The sequence below is a fragment of the Gambusia affinis genome, linkage group LG17 (assembly GCF_019740435.1).
Source record: "Gambusia affinis linkage group LG17, SWU_Gaff_1.0, whole genome shotgun sequence".
NCBI classification, from domain to species: domain Eukaryota; kingdom Metazoa; phylum Chordata; class Actinopteri; order Cyprinodontiformes; family Poeciliidae; genus Gambusia; species Gambusia affinis.
This window is the reverse complement of record NC_057884.1, coordinates 609306-636736: the sequence shown is the minus strand read 5'-3', so window position 1 is coordinate 636736 and position 27431 is coordinate 609306. Positions and strand designations below refer to the sequence as shown.

Here is a 27431-nt window from a genome sequence, read left to right as displayed (position 1 = left end):
TTGTGTGGAGTCACATTATTTCTGTTCATAACACATTAGGTGACAAACAACAAGAGGGTTACACTGTGCACAAACACTGTTTGCCTTTTCATATTATAAGCTGGCATTTGTAAATGCTGCTGCGGTGAACATGGAGACCATGGAGCAGGCGCTGCTCACAGCCTGATCCCATCCACTCACAGGCATCCAGAGCAGGAATGTCATCTGCTGAAAAACTAAGAAACCTCTTAACCTAAACTCACAATTTATTAGTTAGTCACTCAACTGCTGTTCTTTGTGATGTTTTCAATATAAGTAGCAACATAGACTCTGTTGTCGACAACATAATTAATCACAGAAACTACGCAGTGAAGTCATACACTTAAACAGGGCAAATATCACCCAGAGAAGTTCACAGTGAGCATTCAGGGTGGTGGAGAAAGAAGTTTTGGATATGATTATTAACACACCTTGGTGTGGGTATTCCAGAAAGTGCTGATCTACTGGGACTTCCACACACCGACGGCCTCCGGTTGCAGAAAATAATCTGAAAAAGAGAAAATGTCCAGCGAGCTGCAGAGATTTGAACCAAAACAACATGTTACTGTCAGAAAGAACCAACTGGTGAACTCCACATAAATCCTTCTGACTTTCACTGCAGGCCTCCATTGGTTTGGTGGCAGAGGTTATCAGTAGAAGCTTTAAATTAGCATTGCATACAGTAAGTATGTATCTAAAGAAGACAGTCTTTGACAGCAAACCAAGTCAGTCAAAATAACTCAAAATAATTGCCACTTCCTACTATCATTAATGCGGCTTGTACCGCTGCGTGCCCCCTCACAAAATATATATATATCACAACATGCAGCTCAATCCCATCAGGGGAGCTACTACTTTTCTTGGCATTTGGAGTAACTGTGCCGACATAATTAACAAAAAACGAGCCAAATTCAACCCAAAACTGGGTTTGTGCCGACAGCATAAAACAGCAGAACTACATAATATTAGCTTGATATGATGTAAATTAGATTTTTCATTTGAAGTTAAAAAAATAATGAAGTTCATGAAGTGGCTGCAACAAACACACTTGCTGCAGCCACACACAGAATTTTATCAAATAAAATTCTATAAGACAAAATAAAATATCTGGATTTATTTAGTCCATCAGAACCAGAACCTCGAGGTTCTCCATTGCTCAGGGGCAAAATGACCGCAGTTTCAGACCCTAATTCGAAAAATCTCCCTCCACTGGACTAGAACGGAACCGAATCCCACATTAACCTGTTAAAGAGAACAACTTGCCACTGGAAAAGCATCCGACGCCCTTGTGGAGCTCAGATAACTGTTGTGCTGTTCATGGGTGTACTTTAACAATCAGACCAAGTTTAATTTGTGGCTGCAGCAGCAAATGTGTTTTGAAAGTACTCCCAAATCAAAAAGGTAGAGTTTCTGTGATAAGCAGTAGTTGTCATCGCCTACCAATACATAAGGAAACAAAAAGATTTTGGCTAAAAATTCTAAATGCTTTATATGTGCTTGTTTTATTATGTGGATATAAAGAGCCAAAACCAGCATCTGCATCTGACGCAACTGAGTCAGTGAAGTAGCTAAATATGCTAGTGCAGGTTTTTTGCGGCCATTTCTTCAAGTCACCATCCCTGCCCGCAATAGCTGTAGGTTGAGGTAAAGCAATATTGCCGCATTTAAGCTGTGCTAGCTGATGTTCCCACATATTTAATAGCTTAAAAGCTCTGACGAACGCCGGTTAGCGAGTTGCTAACACGTCAACAAATGGCGGTTCGGTTTATGGTGGAAGTCACGCAAAGCCTGATGGGGGCTAGGAATAAGGTGGATAGAGGAGGGCTGAGCGGGCAGTTAAGAACTACAATGATGGTGGAACACGGAGTTACTGCAGGAGGCTGAGCTTTAGAATTTTAGAAATATAGAAAAAGCACTTTGACAAAACACTTAATACAGACAAGATGGCAGAAGAGCAAAAAAGGTAAGTACCACATGACTCATGAAACCTGATGGCCCTTAACTGACAGAATGGACTGTGGAAATTAGAGCATCACATACCCTCATTTTTTTTATTAGATTTCAGATGCACAGATGGGCTTTTATTAGTCTGAGTCACTCTACTGCTGTTCAACGACAACAAATCATGACACATTGACCATTTCAAATATACATTTACTGCATTTTTGATTGAAAAGTTTGGGTGCTAAGATGAGGTGGTTTTTAGCCATATTGAAATTAGTTTATTTTACAAAACTGCAACGGAAACACTCTTTTTTTTTTTTTTTTGCATCACACCAGTCATATGACTAACTACTGGATGTTGCCAGGCAAACCATAAAAAAGGAGATGACAGGAAGTATTTGGAGGATGTTGGCCTCATGTTGTTTAATAACTTATCACATGAACAAACTTATTCATGTGTGGTTTTAATTCTGTTTCTTCTCAAATGGAAACACAACATTTGACTCTTTTTTTTTTTTTTTTTTGGACATTAATGGAATATTGACAGTTTTTTGCACATTGCTAATGAACATGCATCCAGTGCCACCTTGTAGGGGAAACAAGTCTGGTAGAACCTCCAACCTGCAGCAGTCTGTGAGCAGGAGGAAGCTGGAAAAGGTCTCAAGAGAGCCAGTCATAAATCTTCGAGCGCCAGCAGGCAGTGGGAATGTAAACACAAACTGTGGCCATCGTTGAGTCTGCCAAACCAATGCATAGCTAAAGTCACTGATCCGAGGATGTGTGTGTGTGTGTGTGTGTGTGGACACTCATTGATTCCACTCTCTGCAATTGGATAGGTTAACTCAGCTGGACCAGAGCGGGAAGGAACGAGAGGATGAATGAGGATTATTTGGTGCGTTCACACACACTGAAACACCCCTGCATGTGCGTATAAAATCAATAGGTGGAAGAGGAACATCACCCTGAAGACTGATTGTTTCCAGCCCAGATGCAGAGGGGGAGAAAATAGCTTTCTTATTGAATCAACACCAACCTGCTGCTCCCCGCATCACACACACTGTGTGCTTCCTATCATGCCAGTTTGGTGTGTGTGCGTGAGAGCAAAAGGTGGTGGGAGGATGGTGGATATAAATTCTCGATGAAAAGCATCAGACACAATCTAATGACCCTGGAGCTAAATTTGTCTGTTCTTGCCATTTTGTCAGTTCTGCTGATTCCTGCTGTTCATTCACAAACAGCAAAATTATTATCCCTCAAAAAGATTGTTACTACTGTAACACAAAGATTGTTACTATTGTAACACAAAGATCATTACTATTGTAACAATCTTTCTGATTTTTGTCTCATCAGATTTTTGCACTCTGCTGGTTTGCAGAGGATAAGATTATCGAGGCGCCAGAGTAAACATAGTGCTTTGGTTCCATATTTATTTCCTGCATTAAACAGATACATTTGTGATACATAGCATGGCATGGGAGTAGAGGCAGTTAAGTGGGCCAGTTATCTGCTGAAGTTCTGTCCGGGTTGACCCAGCTGCTTGTGTTTGTCTGAGCCACTGGGTCACAGCTGATTTTCCACATATTCCTGCTCTCTTAAATTGGCATTTAGAAGAGTATTCATACCCCTCTCTAGTTATCCCTACACCCCTGTTGAGTTGAATGTTTTCTACCCTAACAACAAAAGCTGAGCAGATTATAATCTGTTGTGTGCTCCTGCTGCATAACAACCAGCCATAAAATCAGGTCAAAGAGATTCGAACTCTGTGAACTAATTTAACCAGTTACAGTAGAAAGTCAAACCTTGAGACTTTTATGAGTTCTGATATTAATCAAATTCCAGCATGAAGAGAATTTATTAGTTGTGCATTATGACACCCGCTGGTTCTGACTGGTGCAGAGGTATTCTCATTTAGAAAGAGCTTCTGTCAAATTTAAAAAATGTCTCTTCTCTTTTCAGAGTATGAAAGGCATGACAGCAGTGCCTCTAAATGCTGGAAGCACTGCCGACAGAATATTAGAGAAAAACAAATTTGATAAGACATCCACTTTAGCAAGGGGCTGAAACAGCCAGCGGGGGCGGCCCATGGAGATGTGTCACAGTAAAAGCCTTTTCCTTTAGACTGGTTGTCTGGAGCCTGTCTGTCTGTTTCACCTGTAGGACAAGTTTGGAGTTTTGCAACAACTCCTCATGTTGTCTTTGGCTGCAACTCCCAGAGAGGCAAATGATGGCAGTGTTGAGGAAATATAACCATTTTGAGTGTTTAATATAGTTAATCTCACAGCCATGCGCATTTAGGTAGATTGAACATTCTTATCTGGACAAAAACTAAACAGATGTAAGTTAGGAGACAGCCAGGAGGTAAGAGATAAACATTCTCTTGGAGGAGTTTAACCAAAACACTATTCTCTTGAAAGGTTCTAAATTAGGTGGGCCATAAACCATATCTCCCCGGCTCAGAGGTCGAAGGTCGGGGGTTTCTCAGAGAAGAGGGCTGCATCTGGAGTTGGTTACAGCCTGGTACTAACGTCTAATTTTAATACATCTTTAAATACTAATCGCATGTTTTTGATTAAAGTTTATTACCCAAGTTAGAAGTATTAATCTAGTAGATGATGAATGTATTTGAAAAGTGTATTATCAGGGATAATTTCAGAATCAAAGGAAAATTGTGTGAATTACAAAAAGGAATTCTACCTCATTTTGTTCTGTGACAAGACAAAGATTTAAACTTTTTGGAGATGCTGAAATCAGAAAAGCAGAAAACTAAGTTTGATGAAAATAACTTAGAATTTTAACAAGTAGTAAACGACTTTTGATTTCTGCCGTAAACTTAGGGGAAGGTCTAAGTGTTTCCAAGGTAGCTTTCGGTTGGTCAAAACAGGGAACACCCTATTTGCATATATTAACAAAAAAGAAACGCCTTCACTAGAAAAAGTGAATGCTGATTAATAAGAATTCAGATGGCTGCACGATTCTGCTTTTGGCATCAGCCTTCTCCAAAGACGCGTCTTTGCCTTTTTTAGTTTTTGTCTGTCTCAGGTAATAAGTCTATATCTTGGATGCTTTGCAGTTTTGTTGTTACTTTATTGTGGTTTGTGTATGGATTAAACTCTGTAATTCTGTGACGTCATCACGCATGGTTGCTTCCTTATTTGCCACACACGCGGCTCGCCAGGAAGAACTTGGGATTGGAGGAAAAGAGAGAGCCAAGCTTTTTCCAAATTAAGCTAATTCTTAATTTCTTTTTCTCAATAGCAGCTGAGGGGAAGCCACGGAAATGAGACGACTCCTTTCAGCTTTCAACTTGGCAAAAAACAGATTCATTCCTGCCGCTAAACTTTTTCCAGATCACTTTCTCCCTATTTTGTCACGGTAATTGCTGACTTTACTCACATTTGCATACATACACACAGCTGTGCAAACAAACAGCCTTAATACACACATGCCTATAGGATCAAAACTCGGTCTGATACGACTCCGGTTGAGTCTGCTCAGATTAAGGGGATTAAAAAGTCATGAAGACCCAACAGCAGAGAGCCAATGGCAGAGTTGTTTCTAAGGTAACAGCACCTTCTTCCACTCTGCTCCATTATCCTTCTGCTAAAAACTCCAAACAATATCTAACTTTTTATTCATCAGAAGTTTTGATTTTCACTCACTTTCGGTAAATTTAATGCACTAAGAAAAAAATACACGTTTTCCCCCTGCTTCTGGTTGTGTGCTTCTGAAAATAAGCATGTTGAATTTCCTCACGGAGAATTTCTTTTGTTTCAGGGTCTTTTATTGTATTGATTGCATTTTCTAATTATTGGCATGTTAGGTTTGTAAGCCAATAGTTTTTGTCATGAGGTGTGAGTTTGTGGATGGACCAAGATGCAGACTGGAGCTTTTAATCTCTAAACGTTTCTCTGTTTTTCTAATCAGTAGTAGAGTGATCTGATGAGTCCATCTCTACTATTTTGCAATTTGCCACACTATTAAAGTCCTTCTGACTATATATTTTTAAAAAAATCTAATCTGGAGCAACATGAATGTGGGTGAAAGAAAAAAGTAGACCTTGGTGAAAAATTTCTATACTAAATGTGTTAAATTTGAACATACTTGAACATCCTTTAAGTCAGATTAATCATGATTAAACGTCAAGTTGACTTAGGATTAGTTAACTTAAAGTGTCACATTTTGGAGCAACTAATTCTGTGCTTTGTGTACTTTAATAGTATACTAAGTGTACTACAACATACTTTTTTGAACAACTTAAGTTACACTTAGTATACTGTAAGTATATTGTTTTTTTATGTAATATAAACGAGCTTGATTAGTATATTTTGAGCGTACTATTTTTGTGATTGAATTACATTTAAAATATACTTATAATGTATTTTAAGTATATTGGCATTACATATTTTATATATTATTGGTGTGATTATAATATGCTACAGTTACAGTTTTGGTTTATTATAATTATAATGTAGTGTTTTTCTTATTATAATGACATAGAAATCGTTACTAAAACAAAAACATTAAAAAATCAGTTCCAGTGTAGGGGCCCCTTAGTGGCCCTGGGGCTCTAAGCGGCTGCTTAGTTTTCTTATGCCTTGGGCCGGCCCTGGGTTGCACACTTTCCGAAGAAGGGCCACAGAAAGATAATGATTGTTGTCTCAGTCCTTAATTCTAAGTTCCTCATGATACATTTGCTTTGTGGACTCCTCTTCCTGTTGAAGCTGAAAGTCAATCACTGTAGAGTATTGTGGGATTAACAGCCTTAATGCCAGCCTCCTCTATTCAGTCCTTCATGGCTCTAACATCTGGCACCAACACCTTAACCAAAGTCCTTCCAGACTTGTTAAATTTTTAATGAAAAAAAACCCACAAGTTTAACAGACTGAATAATAAAACTCATGTTCATTCTGGCTTCACATAAGAGGGTTTTGAAGGACATTTCTGACATGTTCTCAGTGTTGCTTCAAACAGTTGGTGGAGATCAGGATGTCGTCTAGGTCAGTTTTTCCCAACCCTGGTCCTCAAGGCACACTGACCTGCAGGTTTTAGATGTTCCCCTGCTCCAACACACCCCACTCAGTAACACCCTGTCAGCCAGCCATCAATTGAAGTCATGTGTGCTGAAGCAGGGGATTGCCTAAACCGTGCAGGGCAGTGTGCCTTGAGGAGCAGGGTTGGGAAAAGTTGATCTAAGTAGGCAAAGACAAATCTGTTCAGAATGTCCCTGAGGACATTGTTAACTAGTGCCTGGAAAAATACTGAGGCGTCAGTTAAGCCAAAAGTCCTAACTAGGTGTTCAAAATGTCCAGAGTGCTTTGTAAAGGCATTCTGTCACTCTTCACTTTCCCAAATGCATAGGGATGAAGATACGTTTTTATGTATAAACTACACATGATGAATATAATCAAAGCTAATGAATCAGCCTGAGCAGCTGAAGTATATGATCATTTCATGAAGACAAACATTAAATGTTCACCTGCAGGGTGAAGAAGCAGCTGCAGCTCCACAGGTTTTTTCCTGATTGAGGATGAAACAAGGTTCACTTCCATCCTCATCTCTTTTCAGCACTTGAGGCCTCACTCACAAAACGCTCCAGTATTTGTCTCATGTATCCTTCAGGCTGTTTCACCAAACAGTTAAAATGCTCTCATAACAAGACAGACAGGCTCATTCCATTCATGTTGTGGTGATTATGAATGCAGCTCATAATCACAATGATTTTAGATAAAGCGCTATCTTTTCAATCAACAACCATATTAAAAACTAATTACACCATTTCCACAATGTCTGGTTTTATGTTCTACACCTTCTGTCCTTCAGCAGATTGTAAAATGACATAAATACAACAATTCATTAAAATTAATGTTTTTAGTTTTTATTTGATAAAACTCACCCACCACCACGCCCTGAGCAGCACTTACTTCATTCACACACCACCCACATGTTCGATGTCAGAAAACCCTTTTCAGTTTGTCCAAGACAAATCTCACTGCTTTCCATCCTCTGAGGATAGAAGGGAGATGTTTTTTGTTTTTTTTATTACATTTGGTGAAATACATTGAACCATGTGATCCAATGTGATGCAGAGGCTGGTGCGTCAGATGATGAACCAGATGGTAACTGAGTGTGAAGACGAAATGCAATGAAAAACATCTGGAAGAGCAAACACTTGTTTATAGATCATGTCTGCCCTCTGTGTGTGCAGCAGCATCTTTCCACCCCCCAGCTCTCCATGATCTCCTGCTCCACCCAAACTGTGCTCTATTTAGCCTCCACCATTCCCACCTACCCCCCCACCCCCCTCCAACCTCCCCCCATGCCTCCACCCTCACCCCCAGTCTGCCTGAGAGACTATCTGTACATCCTGCATTATTTCCCTGTGTGCTTTTGAAGTAAAACTTTCCTTAGTAGGTAATTCTATGTGTATGCCTGCAGTGGCAGCCAAAGTGTTTTAGTGTGTAGGCGGGTGTGCGTGTGTGTGTGTGTGTGTCTGTGAGGCGTGTGTTGTGCAGTTGATATCATAGCCAGTTTATCAGCAGCTGGCTCTGATTGGAATTGAGCCTGAGGACAGGAAAGTAATATACTGTTGAAGTGAGATCTCCTCTCATCAGATCTCAGGATTCAATGTTTATGTGTGTGTGTGTGTGTGTCAGATCTCTGATGGGCCAGATATTATTACTGTGCAGAAGTAATATGCTTCCTAAGTGTATAAGAGCAACAATGAGATGCATGACTGAGAAATACTGAACAATTATAATTTGATTCTTTTTATTTGTCATGCAACAGTGTAATTAAATCACCTGAAACTACAAACCTCAGTGACAGGCTATACTGTAGAAGATCAAATCTAGATTTGACCACCTTTGGTGCTCAGTTATTTTTGAAACTAGAAAATATTTTCTATAGAGAAACATGAACCTTGTGTTCACTTTGTTTTGCTATTATTGTGTTTTTTTGAAGTATTCACTTAATATATGTCTTCTCTTTTGTTTTTTGTTTTTTTAACTAACTTAAATATTTAAAATGATCTAATAAATGTAGCAAAACAAAGATTACATGACTTAGTAAGATAAGTTTTTAAAGGATTTTATTCATAAAGTAAGAAAGCTCTCCAAACCAAACTAGCCTAAGATGGGATTCACATGTAAGTATCGACCAATCACGATCCCCCAAAATGAAGGAAATCGGTGCTCAGTAATCAACTGGTCGGTAAATCAGTTGGCCAATAAATGCATCCTATATTATACATGTATTTAATGCCAGAAATGCAATATGTTTATAGCAGGTGTGTGAATGGTCTAATGATTGGGCTCCTGATTGCAGCCAGTCCACATTGTTAGCAGAACTAGAGGGCCCCAAAACCACATTTAGCTTAATTTTGTTGGTACAAATGACTCAAAGTGTTAAGAAGAGAAATGTTGAGGATACAGTTAGTTGTTTTCTGCTCCGGCTCTGGCACTACGCTCTTCTTTCTTTCTTGAGGGAAGCTATCCAGATTCACTTCTTTTATTTTTTTCTTTTTAATTACAGCTAATACTGACACGGTGTGGCATTATTGAAAATTACACCAGTCAAACGCAATATAATAAACAGTAACTCAGGTAAATTTTGCCTTCCTGTCTTTACTCTGTAGATTCCAGTACAGATTGGACCATGAAACAAAATCAACCCATCGAGTGAAAAACTGCCAACCTTCACAGGTGAAAACTATAACAAAAGATGTACATTTATGAAGTAATTATGAGTTTTGGCAAATCACAAACAGCAATTTTTTAGCTAACAGGAAAATTCCAAAATATTTTAGACCAACATGTTCAACTAGTCCTGGATCCCTTTAAATTCTACCCAAATAACTTATTGGTGTTTTACCTCCCCCACTTTGAATCAAATCACAGTACTTTACTCTGGTATCGGACCCAGAGCACCACTAATTTATATGCAAGTCTGAACAATCCAAATTAACATAGAACATTTAGCCAGCCCCTCCTCCTCTATAGAAACCAGTTTGAGCTCAACCTGGAATAATTAAACAGTTACCAGATACAAATGCAGGTGAAAGTCTCATGTTCGAGGGTAGTCTGTGACCCACATGCAGAATCAAACCTGTGAAGCAACAGTAAGTTAAGAATTTATTTACAAAATGTACCATCACAGGTTTCTTGCAGGTGATTCTTTGGATCGGGTCCAGGGATCGTCTGGAAGCGGAGAGACGGGTCAGTGACGGTGCAAGGAGAGGACAGAATGTCTGATAGGACAGCAGGAGAAATTAGTTCAGGTCTCCTGGAGGGCTTCTCAGTGGGGGGAGGAAGAAGCAGGCTAGATACGGGCAAACAATTGAGGGGTCAGAGGCAAGTTTCTCCAGCAAGAATGAGCTATGAACTGAAGCAAATGAGCAGGCAGGTGAGGTTCAGAGCTGCAGGTGGGACTGTGGGTTTGGGTTCTGGCTAATACCTGGAGATGAGACACAGAGAGACAGAGAGACAGAGCTGAGGTTTTCTCAAGAAAGTCACAATAAACCTAGAGTTTTGCTGGAGAAGGTCTAGCAGTTAGAGGCTACCCCACTATAGGAGAGGTGAGGACTAGCAGCTCCTTGAATTCTCTCTGGCTGATCATCCCAACAAGCAGCAGATGCACAGACTCTGCTCCAGGCTGCTCCCAACAGGGAGACAATGAGGAGAGAGACTTCCATAAACCCAGATCCTGACAGAAAGAAGCCAAGCCTTTTGTTATTTCCTCCTGTGAGAGAACGCCGTTCCTCTTACTGGTGTTACTGGTGAGAGGTAGTTCTCCCAAAGCCTCTTAAAGTGGCTGAAGATCTGCTGTTTGTCCTTCCAAAGACACAGAGCATGAAACACACAATGACATTTAACTGTGCAGTTTTGGGCCACATGGAGGCTTGTAACATGTTCTGGAGACAAATGAAGTTTCATAAGCATGATTACTGTTGATCTACTTGGTTAATTCAAAGAAATGACATTGTCTAAACTGTTTCTGTCAGCCAACAGAAAAAGATTTAGTAGAGTTTGAACATGACTGCACTGTAAAAATATCCATATATGAACATTCAGGACAGGCTTCATAGATCTAATATCTACACAGTTCACATCGCACTTCAATATTTATATTTGTTATTAAATGATATCAAAAGCATCAATTACTGCCAATTTGAACTTTTCTAATAATTCCCAAGTACTTTAAGTGCAGCCATGTCATGTAACAGAACCATCAAGATGAGTTGGTGATTTTTACATGAAAGATTCCTCAGAAAGCAGAAAAAAGCTTTGACTGACTTAAAACTCTTTAAATGTACATACAGTCCCTCATTATTGTTATGCATCTATTGCAATAATATTCTTCAGTGATGTCACTGAGGGCCAAATGAGCATTATTGTGGCCCTCAGAGGCCCAGTAGAAACTGTATGACAGGATATATTTTACTAAATGCAATGTCATATAAAGTGAATTTGTAACGAACTCATGAACAAGATATATTTCTGTATTTAACTATTTATTTCAGTAATTACTGAATTCAAATGTTACATTGTTTTGAGTAACAAAGGACTTAATTAGAGTTCAGATAAATGATCGTCTTTTTCATCCTTGCCCCCCTCTTGCACCCCATAGATATTTTTCTAGATCCGCCCCTGCTTGCACTTTTATCTGTCTGGTATTTGTAAAAATTGTTTTAGATTAGAATGTTTTTGTGGGTACCAAACATGTCCATGATGAAATCAGAGAAGTAAAGCATGTATCTAATTCCTCTTTAAACCTCTGATGACCACATTTGGCCTGTGGGCCTTCAGTTTCACACTTGTGATGTAGATAAGACACCCAGTCGTTTGCTTGGTGCAGAAGGTGAGTACCACCATTCAAAAACAAATGCAACCCTTCACTCTTTTGTTCCTTCGAATGTCCTGGATTCAGAGAGGACTGCATATAATCTGGGCTCCTTGCAGAGAGAGACATTCTTCTTCCCAGAAGGACAGAGCAGACCTCACATTTTCTACTGTTATTCCTACAGACTTTTGAGGATCTGTTGGAACTGCTGAGCACAGCCACATTTGAGAGGACAAAACTCAAACCTGGATTTCTTTCAACTGTTTTTTGTTGTTTTGTCTCGTGGACTGTTGACCACTTTGCAACATTTTGGAGGATAAAAACCAGCTTGGAGATTTTTCTGCTCTTGGTTTTGAGCTCATAACAACAGGTAAGTTCCACACTTTACAAAATTCCTCCCTTGTGTTCTATTTAGTCTGTAAAGCAACAATACTAACAGATTTGGATCTTTTCATGAAGTCACTCGTGTTAACAAGCTTTTGTTGCCTTTTGTATAAACAGTCATTTTCAATCAAGCTAAGGTTTTAAGACAGTGTACCATGTCTAATATTAATTTACATTTTTACAGAGACAATGAATCCTAAAGGAGTTTGTCCTGAAGAAGAAGCCTTGCACTTCATTGCTTCTGAGAAGGACAAAGACATATTTCAGAAGAAATTCATCAGTGAAGACAAAGGTATGATTTTGTTTGAGAATATAAACTTTTGTGTTTTCTGAAGAAGGTTCTACTTTTAAAGAACCTCATTTGGGTTGGTGTGGAGTACACTGAGCTGCATATTGCTGCAGTCTGTGTTTATTATCTATATAACTATTATATGTTCTCAAGCAAGGTTCAGCCAGTTTGAACATTGTGGGACTGTAAATGCAAAGCTCAATGAAACCCTGGTCATGTTTTTCAGGTCATGGAGTTATTGCCACCAGAAACATTGAGCCAGGAGAATTCTTGCTGGAGTATGTTGGAAGACATATCTCTGGCTCTGAAGGAGAGGACCTGGTTAAAGAGTATTCAGCTGAAGATGCAGCATTTTTGCATTTCTATAACTTCCAAGGACAAAACTTCTGGTGAGTACAACTGCATGAACACCTGAACTTTGAATTTAAGCCCAGGAATAAATATAATTGATCTCTTTTTTTCAGCATTGATGGCAGTAAAGATACAGCAAGACTTGGAAGATTCATAAATGATGATCACATCAAGCCAAACAGCAAAATTAAAATAGTAAGTAACACAGTCAGAAGTCTCTGTTAATGTAGTAACTGTTTTATTTAACAAACCTACTGAAATAATTGATGTCTGTACCTATGTGACCAACAGATATTGGATGAGCAACAAAAACCACATCTGTGTGTATTTGCAAAGACAGAAATTCTTGCAGGAGAAGAAATCGTCTACAACTATGAAAACCCCAACTGTCAATGGCGACAGGTATGTAACTATTATTAAATATATTTATATTTTATTCAAAGCATGTTTTAGCAAATGTTATGAATCTCAGATATTACTTTTTCATCTCTCATTTTTACTATATTGTTAATGAGCTTTAAGTGGCATAAAAGTTAGCAAACATTTTAAAATTCAAAATACAAAAATACTGTCACTAGCATTACCAGGGATTTCAACCTCCCCCCTAAAGTTCCGAAAGAGGGTCAAAAGACCCTTAGTCCAAACTGACGACTCTGATGGCTCAAATTAGCATCCCTTGTTCAATTGTTAATATGGCCATTGCCTGAGGAATCAGCAGGGGGGAGGAGAGCCGAACTCACAAAAGGATTCCACACTTCTGTACCGTCAGGCCAGAGGGTAGGAGTGTGAATAGTCCATGTTGGGGGTGGGTGCGATCTATGATGGAGGCAGCTCTACAGAAGACTCTCCTGTTGGTAATGCTCTTCAGAGAGGGTTGGGTAGTTTTGAAGCATACATGAAGTGTTTTTGGAGAGATGTGACCTTTTGCAGCTGATCCATGATGTTGTGCAGCATTATCCAGGTCATTTTGCCAAATGTACATATAGTTTGCAAAACATACAATCTGTTTCAAGAAATATGCAAAGGTTTTTCTAAAAGAAATTAGTAATGTTTTTCTTTTATATAAAGCTAAGTGGGTTTTAAATGACAGTTTAGAAATAAACTAACCAAATTAATTGTGTTGATCCACCTCAAAAAAATCATGCAAAAAGTGTAAGCAAAAGAGATCTGGGAGACTTTGCACATGCAAATTTGCATGCAGCCTTTTGTGCTGTGGAGGATAAATAACTGACTGCTTCATCTATTTAGTTCACAAGAAACAAAATGCAGAAGAGGTTCACCACTCAGGAGGCATTGGAACTGATTCTGAGCAGTGCCAACCCTTGTGATTCAGATGGAGAAGACATAGACCTTCAACCGGATTCGGACTCTGAGCCGTCTTCAGGTTAGATTTCTCAACCTACCTATTTTATTTTCCTGACTATTTTTTATTTAGAACCAAACAAAAAGTTAATTTGAAACTGTTTATCTTGCAGATGAGGAGACTCTCCCTCTACCAAAAAAGAGAGCTCGTTTGTCAGAGACCGCAAAAGATGGCACAGTGTGGCGGGAAGAACAAGTGGGGACACGTCTCCATTTCACTCCAATAGAACCGTACGCCACAGATGGAGAGCCAAGCGCTGAGGCCAGACAAAGTATCCGGAGTCGCCTTCAGAGCTTCCTCTGTTTTATCACTCTTGACATGCTTCGTAGTATTCAAGAATGGACTACTCAACATGCACGTCACACGGAGCAGCAGGATTGGTTCATGGATCTCCCAGAACTAATGGCATTTATTTCAGTCATTATCTTGCGGGGGGTGACCAAGGTTCCATCACTGTGTGACAGCTGGTCAGCAAACCTGGCAAACCCAAGGATCATTGCAACTATGGCCCGAAACCGCTTCCAAGACATCATGCGACACCTACGCTTTGATGACCTGTTTACACGCAGTGAGCGAGCGGGGACCGATAAGTTTGCTGCAATCTCCGATGTTTGGGGATCGTTTGTCACTAACTGCATCGCATCCTACAACCCTGGTCGACACATCACTATTGGTGAACAGCTTTTTCCATCAAAGACTCGCTGCTGTTTCTTGCAATACATTGCAACAAAACCGGACAAGTTTGGCATCAAATTTTGGGTGGCTTGCGACTTGAAATCAAAGTACATCTGTAATGTCTTCCCATATCTTGGAAAGGACCCCAGTCGTCCCAGCGGGGAGAAACTGTCCGAGACTGTAGTGATGAGGCTGATGGAACCGTTCATGGACAAGGGCAGAACTGTAACCACGGACAATTTCTTTACATCACTGTCACTTGCACAACGACTGCTTAGCCGGAAAACCACTATCCTCGGCACAGTCAACAAGAGACACCGGGAAATTCCTCAATCCGCTAGACAGATGGATCGCACTGAATTCACCACTCAGGTGTTTTCAACCACTGGTGCCACGCTGACCGTGTATGCGCCCAAACGGAAGAACGCCGTTTATGTTCTCAGCAGCATGCACAGCGTGGTTGAGACTGAGGATACCACCAAAAGGAAGCCAAACACGGTCACACAATACAACAAAACAAAGTGCGGTGTGGAGGTGATGGACCAAATGGTGCGGGAGTACAGCGTGCGTGCAGGAACACGGAGATGGCCAGTTGCCGTGTTCTACAACATGATCGACATGGCAGCACTGAATGCACATGTGCTTTATCAGGCATGCATTGGGGTGCAGGAGAGACGGGTGGACTTTCTGGTTGAGCTTGCAAAAGAGTTGGGTAACTCTCATGTGAGTGGGAAGAAGGCACACAAGGAGAAACTGCTTCGGCAACAACCTTCCACACCCAGCTCAGGCAAAAGAGCGAAGTGTCAGGTCAACCATCGATGCAGGAACAATTGTGCAACTGTGAGATGCGTTGACTGCTACAAATACACATGTGGCAAATGCACCAGGGTCATACCCTGGCAGTGCCAGGTATGTTCCGACAGTGCAGACAGACTGCTGAGTGAGTCCTGAAATGCCAGTCACACAAGGACATGCCACTCACACACACACACACGCAGCACCCCACTGTGCCTAGTGTAAATATGTGTGGAATTGTTTTATTTCTTGTATTTTTTGTATTGTTTTTAATGACAAAAATAAAAAGCATTTAAACAAATAACAGTTGTTCTTTTGTATATTTCTCATGCTGTAATTTCAGTCCTCTTGACTTAGACACAAATACTTCTGGTCATTGCTCACAGCTGTACCTGGCTGTAAAATTTCTAATTCTCCATTTAAAATATTAAAATTAATTCATCGTGCTTTTTTGCGAAAATAAAACTAAGTTAAATATAATATATATAATCTTTATATTATAAAATACAATATACTGAATAGAACTAACTAGACAGTTAGTTGGGAGATAAGCTTTCCCACTTCCTTTGGTGTGCCAGTAATGGCCTTATTTACAGAACACAAGCGCCTGTTCACACCTGCTTATAGGATGCTAATTAAAATCCTTCAGGTCAGTCGACCCGTCTCTGGGCTCCAAAGGTAGAAATGTTAAATGACCCTTCTCTGGTAATTCTAGTGAGATACCAAGCCAGCGAGTCACTATCTATCAGTCTGGAGAGGTTATGTTAAAGTCTTTGGATGTTCAGAGAGTCACAGAGAGAAACATCCACAACAACAATGGAGACCCTTTCTGAGGACCCAGCCAACCACGATAACTCCAAAAGCTCAAAGACGACTCATCCAGGACGTCACTGAAGACCAGAACAACATCTAAAGCTCTGCTGCCTTGGTTAAGGTCAAAGGTCAGGATTCAACACAAAGAGACTCGCTTGGAAAGTTCCAAGACCAAAACCACAGCTGACCAAAAAGAACACAAAGGCCTGTCTCACAATCTACAAACAGTCTCTTGATAACTTTGAAGAAAATATTCTGTAGACTGATTCAGAAATCATGCAATACTGACTGAGAGCCACAAAAAAACATGTGACGTTGGGTTATTCTACTTATTACAGTCTAAATAGAGGAATAGACGGAAAAGAAAGTCAGGTCCAGATGTTCATTAGACTGTAACAAACACACTGCACAATGAGCAAACACAGTTCCATCCTGCTCCACACATCCAAGACCATTCTGGTAAAAACCAGCCTCTACTTCCACACTTTGCTTCATCCAGACTAAAATGAAAACAGAAAACTGCTTAATTAAAACAGTTTGTTCAATATCCCCTGTGTTTACAAAGGAAGACAAATATTTTCTGTCTTTCAAAGTTTCTTTTTAATGTGATGGAAAAATCTGGCGACCATTTTGATAGATTACACAGACCTGGACACTTGGTGCAGATGTGCAGACAGTTCCAACTTTATGCACAGAGAACATCTCAGAGGTCACTATATCAACAAATAGAACAGAACAATAGAACAATCTAGAACAGCTGAACCACTGACATGAAGAGTCTTGGCAACATCTAAAAACTTCAACTGGTGAAATATTACATTTCAAAATGTCATCACTGCATTGAAAAGTTAAATATAGTAAGTTTGATGATGACACAGTGAGCATTTTCTCTTCCACTTGTTGAATATTGATTAAGCAGAATAACAATGAAATGCAATTAAATATCATTAGAACCATCTGAAAAATTTGATGGGAAAAAATGAACTGACAGGATCTTTTTTGACACAGTTTGTTAAAAGGACAGACAACAGAAAACTCTAGAGCAGGGGTTTTCAAAGTATGAAAGGGTGAGCCCCCCTCCAAGGAGCCCAATGCCTGCTGCGCCCCCGCGGAGGTGGAGTTAGTAAAACTCCGCCTTCAGCCCCCGCTCTGGCCAAAACCAGTGATGGCATAGTTACTTTGAAAAAGTAACTTTAATCGGACTACTGATTACTCCTTGAAAAAGTAACTTAGTTATATTACTGACTACTTGACTTGGAAAGTAACTAAGTTACACTAAAAGTAACTTTTTAGTTACTTTCAGCAGCTGCTAACAACAACGCTCTGCCTCCTGTGAAAATCACATTGATCTTTGCTAATACTTAATTGGAAGTTATTTTATAATGATAACATTAACAATGTGTCTCCACTGATAAGGTTGAACTGAAGAGGAGATTGTACAAAAAACAGTACAAAAATAAAAAACATGAGTAATTTGTGTGGTCCACTGTTGTCTGGAAAACTCAAAGAAGGATTTTAAAGCCCCCCTCCCCCCAGCCTCCAGGATCTGCGTTACGCCCCTGAGTTTGATGTCGCAGCGCACAGAGCTCCTCCTGCAGCTCCACAGCTCAGATGGCTGCGACACTTACCGTAATATTAATAATTATAACGGTGCTAACTTGCCATTATAACTATTGCCAACTACGGACACGTTTATTCGTGGCTGTTTTCACGTTTATTGCGCTGTTCATATTGGTTTCGATATTTTAGTTTTCTGGAGCGCAACGCGAAGCTCGATGTCATTGAGAGGTAATAAATTAAGTTGACATTAACAAAGACACAGCGGGACGGATCATCCGGGAAATGATGAACAGGGAGAGACTGACTAAAACTAGCTTAATGACGGACAAATTCTGGGATTTATTATGAGTCTCTGCTTATTTCCAAGCCCAAATGAGCAACTTCACGTTCAAAAACAGCCCAAAGAGGCGCTTAACCCGCCGTCATTAAACTTGCAGCGTTTAATTTTTAAAAGATGTAGCCCAAAGCCGCTATAATAATCGGACTTGGCGACAGAAACTGAAAATAGTTCCAGTTTTTCCACCAACAAAATGCGCATCTCCCTCCATTGTTTACATTTCTGTTGCATAGAGACGTCGGTCACTCGACAAGACGCGTAGAGGAAATACGATTAAATAACAAAAGAAGATAGTAACGCAGTAACGCAAAAAATGATTTTGATAAGTAACTGTAGTCTAACTACTGGATTTGAAATAGCAACGCGTTAGATTACTCGTTACGGAAAAAAGTGGTCCGACGTCAGAAACGTTACTGACATCACTGGCCAAAACATCCTCTAAGGTGGGAAACATTTCCACTGATCCCCGCTCCACACACGCACCCCACAGTACCAACTTTTTCCTAAATCCACAGAGTTGATCGTAATGCGTAAAAGACGCTTTCTCTCACATCAGTAGACAGCAAGCAGATAGCTTTTTCCGGTTTACTTTTTCCTCGCTGCGCCTCCCCTAAAGTGCTCTGGCGCCCCCCAGGGGAGGCGCGCCTCACACTTTGAAAACCGCCGCTCTAGAGCGACCTCCACTCCAAACTGGGGTTTCTTTTGATAACTTCTTTTGTTGTTTTTGGAGGATCAGCAAATAACTTATTGGTGTTTTACCCCCCCACTTTGAATCAAGTCACAGTACTTTACTCTGGTATTGGACCCAGAGCACCACTAATTTACATGCAAGTCTGAACAATCCAAATTAACATCGAACATTTAGCCAGCCCCTCCTCCTCTGTAGAAACCAGTTTGAGCTCAACCTGGGACAATTAAACAGCTACCAGATACAAATGCAGGTGAAAGAAGCCAAGCCTTTTGTTATTGACTCAACCCTTACAAAAGAATCCCACAAAAATCACATCTGGTTCCCATTTTCCACATGTGGTTCACATAATCCATATTTTCACAATCCATGAAAATAATCACGTTTTCACATGTGCAAACATGTGATCACATGTGGGTCACATTTTCCACATGTGGTCAAGTATTTTGTTCATGTGTTCAATGTTTCTTGCATCTTGTGATCACATAATTCTCACATGTGCACCACTTGTTTTTTTAAACGTCAATATCATTAGATTGCCTGTCATATGCATCTTACATTTCTCAATATTTTTAAGTACTTGACTGTGTTATTATAGTTACACAGTTAATATATATTTAATGAATGTACAACATAAATGTTCATATTTTAGAAATGTTATATGTCAACAACGGAATACATCTGACAAGTAAACACTGACATCCATCTGTAATGTAATTCAATTATTTCAATGTTTTAAAAACATTGAAACATGTTGCATATTAAGCAACATGTCAACAATAAAAATCAATGTTAATATGACAGAGTTGGCACAAAAGATCATTTTCGTCAGTTCTCCTAAGGCAGACAACAATACAAACATGACCACAAACATAAAGTTATAATAAAAACAGGATGCCCTAACAAAATATACAAACTGACTTGACCAGACTAAAAGTATGTATAATATATATATATATATGCATTGTCCAATAGTTTGAACATGACTGCACTGTAAAAATATCCATATGTGTGAGAATGATTTGAATAAAGACCATATATGAACATTCAGGACAGGCTTCATAGATCTAATATCTACACAGTTCACATCGTACTTCAATATTTATATTTGTTAGTAAATGATATCAAGAGCATCAATTACTGCCAATTTGAACTTTTCTAATAATTCCCAAGTATTTTAAGTGCAGCCATGTCATGTAACAGAACCATCAAGATGAGTTGGTGATTTTTACATGAAAGATTCCTCAGAAAGCAGAAAAAAGCTTTGACTGACTTAAAACTCTTTAAATGTACATACAGTCCCTCATTATTGTTATGCATCTATTGCAATAATATTCTTCAGTGATGTCACTGAGGGCCAAATGAGCATTATTGTGGCCCTCAGAGGCCCAGTAGAAACTGTATGACAGGATATATTTTACTAAATGCAATGTCATATAAAGTGAATTTGTAACGAACTCATGAACAAGATATATTTCTGTATTTAACTATTTATTTCAGTAATTACTGAATTCAAATGTTACATTGTTTTGAGTAACAAAGGACTTAATTAGAGTTCAGATAAATGATCGTCTTTTTCATCCTTGCCCCCCTCTTGCACCCCATAGATATTTTTCTAGATCCGCCCCTGCTTGCACTTTTATCTGTCTGGTATTTGTAAAAATTGTTTTAGATTAGAATGTTTTTGTGGGTACCAAACATGTCCATGATGAAATCAGAGAAGTAAAGCATGTATCTAATTCCTCTTTAAACCTCTGATGACCACATTTGGCCTGTGGGCCTTCAGTTTCACACTTGTGATGTAGATAAGACACCCAGTCGTTTGCTTGGTGCAGAAGGTGAGTACCACCATTCAAAACAAATGCAACCCTTCACTCTTTTGTTCCTTCGAATGTCCTGGATTCAGAGAGGACTGCATATAATCTGGGCTCCTTGCAGAGAGAGACATTCTTCTTCCCAGAAGGACAGAGCAGACCTCACATTTTCTACTGTTATTCCTACAGACTTTTGAGGATCTGTTGGAACTGCTGAGCACAGCCACATTTGAGAGGACAAAACTCAAACCTGGATTTCTTTCAACTGTTTTTTGTTGTTTTGTCTCGTGGACTGTTGACCACTTTGCAACATTTTGGAGGATAAAAACCAGCTTGGAGATTTTTCTGCTCTTGGTTTTGAGCTCATAACAACAGGTAAGTTCCACACTTTACAAAATTCCTCCCTTGTGTTCTATTTAGTCTGTAAAGCAACAATACTAACAGATTTGGATCTTTTCATGAAGTCACTCGTGTTAACAAGCTTTTGTTGCCTTTTGTATAAACAGTCATTTTCAATCAAGCTAAGGTTTTAAGACAGTGTACCATGTCTAATATTAATTTACATTTTTACAGAGACAATGAATCCTAAAGGAGTTTGTCCTGAAGAAGAAGCCTTGCACTTCATTGCTTCTGAGAAGGACAAAGACATATTTCAGAAGAAATTCATCAGTGAAGACAAAGGTATGATTTTGTTTGAGAATATAAACTTTTGTGTTTTCTGAAGAAGGTTCTACTTTTAAAGAACCTCATTTGGGTTGGTGTGGAGTACGACACTGAGCTGCATATTGCTGCAGTCTGTGTTTATTATCTATATAACTATTATATGTTCTCAAGCAAGGTTCAGCCAGTTTGAACATTGTGGGACTGTAAATGCAAAGCTCAATGAAACCCTGGTCATGTTTTTCAGGTCATGGAGTTATTGCCACCAGAAACATTGAGCCAGGAGAATTCTTGCTGGAGTATGTTGGAAGACATATCTCTGGCTCTGAAGGAGAGGACCTGGTTAAAGAGTATTCAGCTGAAGATGCAGCATTTTTGCATTTCTATAACTTCCAAGGACAAAACTTCTGGTGAGTACAACTGCATGAACACCTGAACTTTGAATTTAAGCCCAGGAATAAATATAATTGATCTCTTTTTTTCAGCATTGATGGCAGTAAAGATACAGCAAGACTTGGAAGATTCATAAATGATGATCACATCAAGCCAAACAGCAAAATTAAAATAGTAAGTAACACAGTCAGAAGTCTCTGTTAATGTAGTAACTGTTTTATTTAACAAACCTACTGAAATAATTGATGTCTGTACCTATGTGACCAACAGATATTGGATGAGCAACAAAAACCACATCTGTGTGTATTTGCAAAGACAGAAATTCTTGCAGGAGAAGAAATCGTCTACAACTATGAAAACCCCAACTGTCAATGGCGACAGGTATGTAACTATTATTAAATATATTTATATTTTATTCAAAGCATGTTTTAGCAAATGTTATGAATCTCAGATATTACTTTTTCATCTCTCATTTTTACTATATTGTTAATGAGCTTTAAGTGGCATAAATGTTTGCAAACATTTTAAAATTCAAAATACAAAATTAGTGTCAAAGGTTAAAACAAACCAAATTCTGTATAATAATGAAATGCTGTAATTGTCGTTTCTTTCAGAAGACAACTTCATTCTCTTTTAATGAACACATGGAAAACAAGGTAAAGAAGTGTGGAAGTTTTTTCTTCATCTATATTTATTGAATAAATTCATAAAATGTTCCTATTATGTTTATGCTGTAGCAGAAAGATAATGCATAAGATAATTGGTACTCTAACGTCTCATTGTTTTTTTGTTGTTTTTTTGTTTAATTTTAAAGGAATCCCGATGGAAGAGCTCACTAGAACGTCTCAAGTCAGAGTCTGACGTGATGGAAATTGATGGCCTTGTATTCTCACCAAACATAAAGATTGGAAATGGATGCAATGGACTAGAAGTCTTTCCAGGACTCTTCCACAACAGCCCTGTGGCAGTCAAGCGATTTCTTAAACATACCAACAAAAGCCAATTGAAAATAGCTAAGTTTCTCTGTTCAGACAGATTAAAAACAAGACATCTGTTGCAGCCCCTTACTGTGATTGAAGACACTTACTTTGTCTATTTAGTCTTGCCTCTTTGTGAATATAGTCTCAAAGACCTGATTGAAAATAAGGATTTTCCTGAGAGACAAAACCTGACTGAGCAGTGGAGACTGGGAATCTGTCAGGAGTTATTGCTGGGACTTCAGGAACTCCACTCACATGGAATGTTGCACGGAGACCTGAAGCCTGAAAACATCCTGTTTGGTAAAGGAAACTTAATCTGCAAACTGTACAGTCATTTTATTCACAAATGTTCATAATGAAAATGTTAATTTTGGTTAAATTATGTTTTGATATTTATGTGACTGAAGATATTTTATTTGTCTACAGATATCAACAATAAAATGTGTATTGGAGACTTTGGAGAAAGCAGAAATCAGGATCTTGGAGAACCTGCATCATTTTCACAATTAAAAAGAATTTTGTCCTGGACCAGTTATGAGGCTGTTGGAGTTATAAACAGCAAATACAAGAAGGAGTCAGATATCCAGGTGTGTTGACCTCAAAATGCTCATTTAATTGTATACTAGATACTACGACTGTTTGTTGCTCTATAATTTTGTTCAATCATTAATAATAATAATAATAATAATAATAATAATAATAATAATAATAATAATAATAATAATAATAATAATAATAATAATAATAATAATAATAATAATAGTTATTATTATTATTCACTCTGTATAGTTTGACTTTGAGGACATGGTTTTAATGTAATCCATTACATTTTAGGTAGCAGGGTGCTTGGTGCATTACATCTTGACAGATGGACAACATCCCTTTCAAACTACAACACCATACTTCAGTGATGCCTTTGGACTGAGTCTTAACATCAGAAAGGCCAACTTCACTCTTCAGTGTGAGAAAAGATGGAGCGGACTAAAAGACATCATTACCCGGATGTTGAGTACATCACTTGAAGAACGTCCCACCATTGAAGAATCCCTAAAGGCTGTCATGTGTAAGTAGCATTGTTTAGAACTTTATGGGCTGGAAAACACTATCTTAAATTATACATAAATATTGATTAACCCTATTTTGTCTTATTTACAGGTTTGTCACATCAGTCTGATTATTCTGGAACCACAAACAACACTGGGCTTGAGAATCAAAGTGCAGTAAGTTTTTAATCCACTGCCTACTTACTTGATATATTCATTGATATTTTCATTAATTCACTACGTTTTGTTATTACAGGATGGAATCCACACAACAAATTACCCCAACTGTCAATGGCGACAGGTATGTAACTATTATTAAATATATTTATATTTTATTCAAAGCATGTTTTAGCAAAGTTTATGAATCTCAGATATTACTTTTTCATCTCTCATTTTTACTATATTGTTAATGAGCTTTAAGTGGCATAAATGTTTGCAAACATTTTAAAATTCAAAATACAAAATTAGTGTCAAAGGTTAAAACAAACCAAATTCTGTATAATAATGAAATGCTGTAATTGTCGTTTCTTTCAGAAGACAACTTCATTCTCTTTTAATGAACACATGGAAAACAAGGTAAAGAAGTGTGGAAGTTTTTTCTTCATCTATATTTATTGAATAAATTCATAAAATGTTCCTATTATGTTTATGCTGTAGCAGAAAGATAATGCATAAGATAATTGGTACTCTAACGTCTCATTGTTTTTTTGTTGTTTTTTTGTTTAATTTTAAAGGAATCCCGATGGAAGAGCTCACTAGAACGTCTCAAGTCAGAGTCTGACGTGATGGAAATTGATGGCCTTGTATTCTCACCAAACATAAAGATTGGAAATGGATGCAATGGACTAGAAGTCTTTCCAGGACTCTTCCACAACAGCCCTGTGGCAGTCAAGCGATTTCTTAAACATACCAACAAAAGCCAATTGAAAATAGCTAAGTTTCTCTGTTCAGACAGATTAAAAACAAGACATCTGTTGCAGCCCCTTACTGTGATTGAAGACACTTACTTTGTCTATTTAGTCTTGCCTCTTTGTGAATATAGTCTCAAAGACCTGATTGAAAATAAGGATTTTCCTGAGAGACAAAACCTGACTGAGCAGTGGAGACTGGGAATCTGTCAGGAGTTATTGTTGGGACTTCAGGAACTCCACTCACATGGAATGTTGCACGGAGACCTGAAGCCTGAAAACATCCTGTTTGGTAAAGGAAACTTAATCTGCAAACTGTACAGTCATTTTATTCACAAATGTTCATAATGAAAATGTTAATTTTGGTTAAATTATGTTTTGATATTTATGTGACTGAAGATATTTTATTTGTCTACAGATATCAACAATAAAATGTGTATTGGAGACTTTGGAGAAAGCAGAAATCAGGATCTTGGAGAACCTGCATCATTTTCACAATTAAAAAGAATTTTTTCATGGATCAGTTTTTAGTCTGTTGGATTTATAAACAGCAAATACAAGAAGGAGTCAGATATCCAGGTGTGTTGACCTCAAAATGCTCATTTAATTGTATACTAGATACTACGACTGTTTGTTGCTCTATAATTTTGTTCAATCATTAATAATAATAATAATAATAATAATAATAATAATAATAATAATAATAATAATAATAATAATAATAATAATAATAATAATACTAGTTATTATTATTATTCACTCTGTATAGTTTGACTTTGAGGACATGGTTTTAATGTAATCCATTACATTTTAGGTAGCAGGGTGCTTGGTGCATTACATCTTGACAGATGGACAACATCCCTTTCAAACTACAACACCATACTTCAGTGATGCCTTTGGACTGAGTCTTAACATCAGAAAGGCCAACTTCACTCTTCAGTGTGAGAAAAGATGGAGCGGACTAAAAGACATCATTACCCGGATGTTGAGTACATCACTTGAAGAACGTCCCACCATTGAAGAATCCCTAAAGGCTGTCATGTGTAAGTAGCATTGTTTAGAACTTTATGGGCTGGAAAACACTATCTTAAATTATACATAAATATTGATTAACCCTATTTTGTCTTATTTACAGGTTTGTCACATCAGTCTGATTATTCTGGAACCACAAACAACACTGGGCTTGAGAATCAAAGTGCAGTAAGTTTTTAATCCACTGCCTACTTACTTGATATATTCATTGATATATTCATTAATTCACTACGTTTTGTTATTACAGGATGGAATCCACACAACAAATTGCTTGCCAGAAACTTTAGATGAGCCAGACATTGTAGAGAGTACTGTCAGCGATCTGCTTGACATTTCTGACTCTAACCCGTTGCTTTCATCAGAAGAGGAATTTTCTGAGTTTGAAATGGTAAAAAAAGATTTAATTATACAAGCAGCGGTGAAGAAAATCATAACTGTGTATAAAGAAGTGATGCGAATTAATAAGCAAAGTAATTAATAAGCTAATTTTTTTTTCAGACCGTCAAGAAAAAGCGTTCCCGTTCTCTGATGATCTCAGATGAAGAAGTAGATGATGACTCACAATCAAAGGAAGAAGAAACTACAGAACAGGAAGTAATCATCAGAGAAACACCTTCTGAACCTGAACAGAAATCACAGGGCAGTAAGTCTCAACAACATAAAGTCACAGTAAAAAGATCTTCAAACACTGCACACCAACGTGTCTATGACAAGAAGAATTATTGTCTTTACTGTGGAAAACCTTACGCAAAAGTCACAAGACATCTGAAGCAGATGCATTCAGACCAACCTGATATGGCCAAGGCACTCGCACACAGGACAGGATCGAAAATGCAATCCTTGCTTTTGAGCAAAGTAGTAAACATGGGAAACTATGAACACAACTGTTCTGTCCTGTCCTCTGGGGAAGGACAAATCATCCCAAAAAGGCAAGCAACAAGTAAGGTAGCTGCAGAGGACTACCTACCTTGCAAGTTTTGCTTTGCTATGTATGTGAAGAACGATCTGTGGAGACACCACAGGCGTTGCAAACTCCAAGAGAAAGGAGCTGCCATTGTGACAAGAAGAATTCAGGCAAGTTCTTCCATGATGATACCCACGAATGCTAAGATTTCCATTGGACTTAAAACGGTTATCCAGGGAATGATAGATGACAATATCTCGCTGTTAGTAAAGGCCGACCCCCTTATTATTTCACTGGGTGAGAGAATGTTCCTCAAAAATGGAGAAGTTGGACGCCATCGAGCAGACATCAGAAATAAGATGAGGGAACTTGCCAGACTTGTTCTTGTGGCAAGAGACATTGACAAGGATGTTGTCTTTTTGAAGGACATGATCTGCCCAAGAAAATTCAACACGGTTCTTAAAGCAGTAAAACAGATGACTGGGTTTAATGAGGTATCCAACAGATTTAAAGTTCCTTCAACAGCACTAAAACTGCGGCATTCTCTTGTGAAAGTCTCATACATTTTGCAAGGAGATGCGCAGCGTCAAAGGGATAATGACTTAAAATCAAAAGCAGAGAAATTTTCCAAGTTAATTGAACT

At 38.5% G+C, this 27431-nt stretch overlaps 2 protein-coding genes across 2 annotated transcripts; both read left to right on the top strand.

The window, feature by feature from the left end:
- The first annotated feature begins 9620 nt into the window (after positions 1-9620).
- Positions 9621-15851, top strand: LOC122847197. Its single transcript, XM_044144656.1, has 8 exons — positions 9621-9662; positions 11984-12169; positions 12368-12475; positions 12699-12861; positions 12937-13018; positions 13115-13225; positions 14072-14207; positions 14299-15851. Exons 3-8 carry the CDS (start codon positions 12373-12375, stop codon positions 15810-15812), a joined length of 2109 nt encoding a protein of 702 aa, XP_044000591.1. The 5' UTR covers positions 9621-9662; positions 11984-12169; positions 12368-12372; the 3' UTR covers positions 15813-15851.
- A 5140-nt stretch (positions 15852-20991) lies between these two features.
- On the top strand, positions 20992-26434 carry LOC122819430 (histone-lysine N-methyltransferase PR-Set7-like). The gene is made up of 6 exons (XM_044096165.1): positions 20992-21243; positions 21442-21549; positions 21776-21938; positions 22014-22095; positions 22192-22302; positions 26423-26434. The coding sequence occupies exons 2-6, from the start codon at positions 21447-21449 to the stop codon at positions 26432-26434; spliced, it is 471 nt and encodes a 156-aa protein (XP_043952100.1). The 5' UTR covers positions 20992-21243; positions 21442-21446.
- The last annotated feature ends 997 nt before the right edge of the window (positions 26435-27431 follow it).

Excerpts from the sequence above, each read along its gene's own strand:
- LOC122847197 (XM_044144656.1), top strand. The coding sequence starts at position 12,373 with ATGAATCCTAAAGGAGTTTGTCCTGAAGAAGAAGCCTTGCACTTCATT. Across the intron at positions 13,019-13,114 it reads CAAACAGCAAAATTAAAATA|ATATTGGATGAGCAACAAAA; the intron begins GTAAGTAACACA and ends TGTGACCAACAG. Across the intron at positions 13,226-14,071 it reads CCAACTGTCAATGGCGACAG|TTCACAAGAAACAAAATGCA; the intron begins GTATGTAACTAT and ends TCATCTATTTAG.
- LOC122819430 (XM_044096165.1), top strand. The coding sequence starts at position 21,447 with ATGAATCCTAAAGGAGTTTGTCCTGAAGAAGAAGCCTTGCACTTCATT. Across the intron at positions 21,550-21,775 it reads ATTCATCAGTGAAGACAAAG|GTCATGGAGTTATTGCCACC; the intron begins GTATGATTTTGT and ends CATGTTTTTCAG. Across the intron at positions 22,096-22,191 it reads CAAACAGCAAAATTAAAATA|ATATTGGATGAGCAACAAAA; the intron begins GTAAGTAACACA and ends TGTGACCAACAG.